Source organism: Lactuca sativa, chromosome 8 (genome assembly GCF_002870075.4).
Source record: "Lactuca sativa cultivar Salinas chromosome 8, Lsat_Salinas_v11, whole genome shotgun sequence".
NCBI lineage: Eukaryota > Viridiplantae > Streptophyta > Magnoliopsida > Asterales > Asteraceae > Lactuca > Lactuca sativa.
In genome coordinates, this window is record NC_056630.2 from 199,925,760 (window position 1) to 199,932,501 (window position 6,742).

General features: G+C 44.6%; 1 protein-coding gene across 1 annotated transcript in view; it reads right to left on the reverse strand.

Moving 5' to 3' along the window:
• Positions 1-145, reverse strand: part of LOC128127546 (ATP synthase subunit 9, mitochondrial) — a 2,133-nt gene extending 1,988 nt beyond the window's left edge. Inside the window, exon 1 of the mRNA XM_052766091.1 lies at positions 1-145. This exon is cut by the window's left edge and continues 1,988 nt beyond it. Within this exon, the coding sequence (XP_052622051.1) occupies positions 1-32 (32 nt within the window). The 5' untranslated portion in view covers positions 33-145.
• Between the last annotated feature and the right edge of the window lie 6,597 nt (positions 146-6,742).

A 6,742-nucleotide genomic window follows, 5' to 3' on the forward strand; every position in this document is an offset into this window, starting at 1 on the left:
TGAGAATTCTCCTCACGCTTTTTCTTTTTCATTCATGATTTGATGTTCTATATTCCTCTCTAGTCTAGATTCCTCGTCGATTCTTCCCCTCATTCTTAATATCTTGGACATCTCACTTTTCCATGCAACACATTCTTTTCGATCTTGTACCCGCGCATAGGCTACACAAGCGGTACACTGAACACCAACCCAATCTCGATGAAAAAAGTAGAAGCAACTAAACTCAAGAAGGGTGACAAAGCTTCTTTGCATCCCATAGTGCTGTCGCACTAAGCGACTACCGTTCCAGAGTCGTACAACGAAGTGATTAGCATAGCAGAGTGACACAAGGCTCTAAGATCGTACCTTATAAGTAAGCTCTTTATGCTCTCTCCGCTCGCTCCTTTTGGTAGCGTAGATCTTTCTTCTCTTAAGAGATTTTGAGAAGAGTGAGTGCGCTTTCGAAAGTTTCGACTTTTCGATCTTTCTTCCCTTAGCGCACAAGCACTAAGCAAGTAAACTACCTTTTTTCTTCTCTTTCGTCCCCGTTTTTTGTTTTTTTTAATAATCCAGATATCTCCGAGAAACTACACTAAAGGGAACTGTTAAGTACAGACGATGCCTAGAAATGATAGTAACACCTGGGTCGAAATACCAAATCCCAGCTTAAGTCCAAAAGGCCTACACTTTAACTAGGAACAGAAAGGTCCGCGAAATAACCGCGTTGCTCGATCAGTGAAACCTGAGTGATGGTCTTCTGGGACGAGACATTCGTAATGGATCCATCATAGACGTTATTTTAGATGGTTCTAATTGTGGGCGATAGTCTTCAACTAGGGGGATCCGGAGTTTCCGAAATCTATTCTAGTTTGCCCAGTAATGTTGTGGCTGCAATGCGTAGGCCGTCGTTCTCTGATCCATTCTTTAGGTGAGAGGAAACCTTCTCTTTCAAAATGAATGGAAGGTAAAAAAGAGGAACTGCCTGTAGATAAGTATATAGACATGCTATTTTGATGTGATGTAAGAATCGATTCTCACATAATATACTATATTAAGTGACTTACTCCCCAAAAGCATGCTATGCTCAAAGGGAGAAGCCGGTCCGCCCGATTTCAGTTGAAGTCAATTCACGGGGAAGAAAGAGCTGGCGATCTTCACTCGTCCATCACTCCCATTTGAAGTTAAGAGGTAGTAGGAGCATGAGATGAGGGCTCACACGGAGACGAATGTTGTCAAAGCTACTAAGGAATAAAAAACCCCAGGAATTTTGTTCTTATTCTTATGGGGAAGAGTGAACACTATGACTGGTGGGGCCCCCTCCTTATTTGAGTTCGCACCTGAGAATCGTATCATCAAAAAGACATTGACTGGACTTGAGAGCATTCTCATTGAGTAGGTATGATCGCCAATAACTTGACTTTGATATCACTCTGACTTGCCCAAATCTATGAATTGCGTCATATAAGGATCAAGATAGATTACTTTTGTCATATTGATCATCAGTCAAAGGGGCGGGTTAGGCGAGAGTAGGCAACTAGCCCATCCTTGCTAGAACAATTGACTACCAGACTTGTATACAAGAATCAAAGAGACAGGGGCTCTATCGATGAGAGCTTAGGTGAAGGCTCGAATAGCTTAGTTGTTAGTTGAAAGACTCTGTATGGGATGTTCTTTCTATAGAGTGATAAACGAAGGGATCTTGCTTTCTAAAAGCCATAGTCAGGCAGAAGGCAGTGTGCAGTCAGCCAGTAGATGACGCCAGAGAGGGATTTGTCAAAGCACGGATAGGAGCTCTACCACGATATGATCTCTCTCATTGAGAAAGCGCTATCAAAGCCGTTGTCCCAATAGCTTCGTTCAGGAGCGAACAACCACTAAATTGCTTGTTAAATGGAGGAGCGGAAGGGGCAAAGTCAACGACTGAGGCCAGAAGGTATGTGAAAGTAGAAGCCAGGGACAGAGAGAGCGGAGGAGAGGACTGATTGAATGAATGTCATTTCACGCTGATAGGAATGGGGGTTATCCCTGTCTATTCTATTTCTCCTGTCTTATTGATCAATGGTGTGCCATGAGATGCTTCGCCCGGAGGATCATTCATGGTGAAGATCCCAACATGATCTACTTGGTCAAGTCTGATTAAAGCACTCCAACCAACCCAACAAAAGAAGCAACGGGTACTACTGGAATGAAATTGGCATCTAATTTCATTTCTTAGGTCTGGGTCCGGATCCAATTCTCTTACAGAAGAAATGGATTGATATGGATTTTTCCCAGCCGCATTGTCATCATCTCACTTCCTCTTCATGACAGAAAAGGAGAAGTTGCTTGACTCAGTGTACGAGGTTAATGAGGGGCTACTTAATGAAAAGATAAACCCGCCACTAGAGCGGAAGAAGGATTCTATACTCTATTTGACGATACCAGCAAGTCCGTCTTCTCGGCTGATGTGACGACTGAATGGATTGATGATTCATCAACGGGCACAGGCCAATTTAAAGCGGCTTAGAAGCATCAAGGGAAAAACTGGGTGAAAGTCTCCCAGGTTAGTGTGCAAATAGAGGACTTCTTTCACAAGGGGGAGCGTACCAACCAAGAAAAAAACAATCAGACAAGACGAACATCGTGAGATGAGCCTCAAGCCCCAAAGGAAGGGCACTCACAAAAGATCTTGCTGCGCGAGAATCAGGTCTGATACAAGCAGTTCCTCGCCTGGGACAATAACTGACGATAGATAGCGAGGGGGGGTACGAGTTCCAACTAGGACTGTCATAGGAGCGTCAAGCCACTCAAGTTAGAGGAGCGGTTTTCCACTCTTAACCGTTGCACACGAAAGAGGATCGGAGGCCCCCTCAACCTCTTAATCAAGGCGCCCCATCTACATCTATGTCGGCATCATCAACCGGGACTATACCCATTTACTATTCATACTAGGTCAAAGGAAAATCGAAAAGACCAACGACTTGTCTAAAAGAATCAAAGATCCACGAGCTGAGCTTGATCTTACAAATGCAATTTATTGATTAGTGATTTTTATCAGTCTACCAAAAAGAAAGCGAGTCCTCTGCTCGGTAAAGGAGCATTCAGGCATCGGGGGAAGAGCTCAAAGCCGAGGAGAGCCCTGTGTCCCGCTGATAGAATGGAAAGGGAAGGGCCAGCATCGATAGACGCTCGAAAACCATTGGCGGAGGGGGTCCCCCTTTTCACCAAGGAAGGGACGAGCCGCATTGACGATGAAGAAAAGGTAACATGAAAATAGAACAGCGGGTCTTTCTTTTCGGTCTTTACTAAAACAGATACACGAGCTTCATCTCATGCATGATCTTTTCAGAGCACGGGTCGGGAGGACATTGCAAAAACGCCAGTGGAGGTCTGGTCTCAAAGTCTAGTCTTTCTTCTCCTATCACTGCCTTTGGGGAACGAGCAGGTGAAGAGCTTAGTGTAACGGTCCAGAGCGCAGCCTCTTACTAAGAGAACAGATGCCACGCAAACACAGAAAAAGGGCAAGCGGGTAAAGGAGTAGACTAGCCGGCAAAAGGAAAGAAAGTCGGAATAAGCGGTTAGGCTTAGAGCTGTTAACGGATATGGAAAACTACCTTACAAAGCTGCTACCTACCTTGGAAGGTCAGCAGAAAGAGCAAGAACAACGGGAAAAGAGCTGGGAGGTCGGCTAAGGGAAGTGGGGAAGGGAATGAGGAAGGATAAGATGGAAGACGAGAAGCCGGCCAAGCAGTTGCTTTAAAAAGGCAAGCTGTAGGAGTAGGCAGTTCATAGAGGTAGTTAAAGACTCCATCTTCTGGTGGTTACTATTCGGTGAAGTAAGAGGATACAGGAAAGGAAGAGATACAGGAAGCGGTTAGGCGGCTAAGAAAGTCATCAGGTAGGTAAGCAAGCCGCCCTGGTGCCAAGCTAAGTCCCAAGCTAAAGACAAGGATCACATCGATAAGAGAAAAAGCAAAGACGGCTTATGCCGAATATCTTGAACTCAAAGAAAACCAAGCCTAACGACTTTACTTTCATACCAGGAAATCAAAGATGTGCCAAATCATTCTCTATCGAATCGTAGTCTAGAGCCAAATGAAACTGATTCCATACTAGTCAGTCTGTCAGTTGCAGCTAACAGATCTTGGTCACTACATCAGCTCGATGTCAAAAAGGCCTTTCTTCATGGAGACCTCCACGAAGAGGTTTATATGAGTCCTCCACCAGGTTTTCGAGCTCAGGGGTAGAAATAAATACGGACTTAAAATAGTGGAGACTGAACCCTCTACGGAGATGATCGAAGATATGAACCGCTCAATCGATACGATAGAAGAGGAGCTCCGAAGGTTCCTCTCTTCACTCTTCTCAGATGATAAGTCGAGCTAACCTATTCATAAGGTGAGCTAACCTATCCCATAAGCCCCTAGAGTTAACTTGTCTTTGACTTTTAATTCATTACTTTATTCAGGTCGAAAAGAATGACGCGGATCATGGAGCAGGTTCTCAAGCAATCCCATAAGTGGTATGTAAGAAAGGTATCAGTATAGAAGGTTGGAAGTTTCCCAGCCCGGGGGGAGTGTCCGTGAGTGTTGGTGAACGGTATACGTAGAACAGGTGAGTAAAGAGTTGTCCTTTGAGCTCTTAGCTCATTTGGTACCGTCGGTATTGCTTCTTTCTTTCAAGTTTTCCTAGGCCTACATCCCTTGGTCCACGGATTAGCAAAGCGGGCCGATGAGATGAATTGGTTCCGGGGTATGCCTGCCGAGGTAGGCAGGGCAATAAGGGCAAGGCTGCGGGAAGAGTTTCAGAACTAGGCGAGAGTCCTTCACTGCACTCACTGGAGAGAAGGGATCATCTCCAATCTAGTTGTAAGGTCTTATCCCCAGAAGAAGAAGTGCATTACAGAGGATAGCCCAAAGGTGGGATACTACTTAGAAATTGTAGAAAGGTATGGTGTAGTCCACCATAGGCTTGTATGGTAATGATGAAGCTGGCTGACAGCTAGAATGAACAAGAAAGTTCTGTTTTCAGAACAGTGAAGATATTGCATCTAGAAGTCAAGTATCCAAATCGTCTTGGTAGTATCAATAAAAGGGAAAGCGATGCCGCTGGTCAACTAGCATGGTAAGTAGGTCCATGCAGCTGGCCCCGGATGTACCCTCACAATAGGGGAACTGGGTAACCAAGTCGCGATCCGAATGAATGGTAGTTCGCTGGGCCTGTCTTTTGCTCCCAGAGGTGCTGGTTCGAATCCAGTTCGTGACAACCACAAAGCCTTTGATCATAGAATATCTTGGGACACCCGCTGGTAAATACGGGGCTCTGGCAGCTGCACTTTTTTTTATATGATGCATCGAATGCTTCCTCTGCTTTCAGTAAAAATACCAAAAGCCTATTCTCGAGGCACTCTTTCTCTTATAGCGCTCTTTCCTTCCCTTCGAGCTAGCCGGAAAAAATCCATTTCTTTTGTCTGTAAGAGAAAAGGCGCTTATTCCATGAAAGAGGAGCGCAGCGGAGTCATGAACAAACAAGAATAGCCACTTCCTTATCTACGCTATTGACTTTCCTCCCCTCGTGGGAAGTAGCAAGAGCCTTTATCTAATCTACTATTGAACCATCTCACCTGAAAGTCAGTCGCTACCTTAAGGCATGCCTTGACTCCACTCGATGGGACTTGCTTTCCTAAAGAGAAGACGAAGAGGATGACACTGGGGATCGTTCTTACTTAAAGAAATTCCCATGAGCTGCCTTGAGCTGGTAACTCAAAAATCGATGATTCGTGGCCACTGACTTACTGCTTTCACTCAAATGCCACTGATGCGTAAGACATTAAGTTGGACTACTTTCCTTCTGGTAATGCCTTTCCCTGTGGTCACCTTGCCCTTCTACTTACTGGCTTGGCTATTTCGAAGGATTCGCTTCGACGGGTGATTTAACTAAAAAAGAATTTTTGAAAGTGGCACTCCTTCCTTGCTTATTACCCCGTAGTGGGATATTTTTTGACAATCGGTCGTAGATTCCCTGGCTTGGCTAGGAACCTAGTCCCTTCTTGTGACAACAGAAGAGAAGGAATTGCCTTTTTTCTCTCTTTTTCGCCTTTGGCCTGGTCAAAGCCAAAAATCCACTACCAACTATGATTTCCTCGAAATGCTAGTCAAAGATCCACTATTTACTTATTTCTAATAAGATAGGACCATCGGAAAGAAAGTCAAGTTGAATCCCGTGCTTTCGGGTGATTCCGCATTCAAATGCTACCCACGTGAATGCTAGTCGAATCCGTATGCCCAAACCACATAAGATAAGCTAAGCAGCTAGATCGATTCCAAACGTGTGATTAGTAGCTGATGCAGAAAAAAGAAGAACAGCTTCTTCTTCTATGATGACATCTGCAGCATATTCAATGGCCTCGGTTTACACATTCTTTACTTGAAAAAAAGAGTGAAGTTAGAAGGATTCTCGTCAGAAGGTCAGGTCAGAAGTGGATTCCCGGTACGATACTAGGCTATGATTCCCGGGGAGAGAGAGAACTCTTATAAGAAAATGGGCCTTGAGCCTGCTTCATCGCCTTGACTTGATTCGGGTAAGTCAAAGTAAGGACTTTGCTTTTTCAAATCCCAGACAGGAAAGAAGTCGAAAAAAGATCTGCTTCAGGATCAACTGAAGCAGAAGAAGAGACCTTTTCCCCTTGGGGAATGAAAAAGATCATCTTTCTAAAAATGAAATAAGACGTGTTCACTCTGTAAGAGCCCTTGGTCTTAGTCTTAAAGAGAAGGAAGCCGGCAAT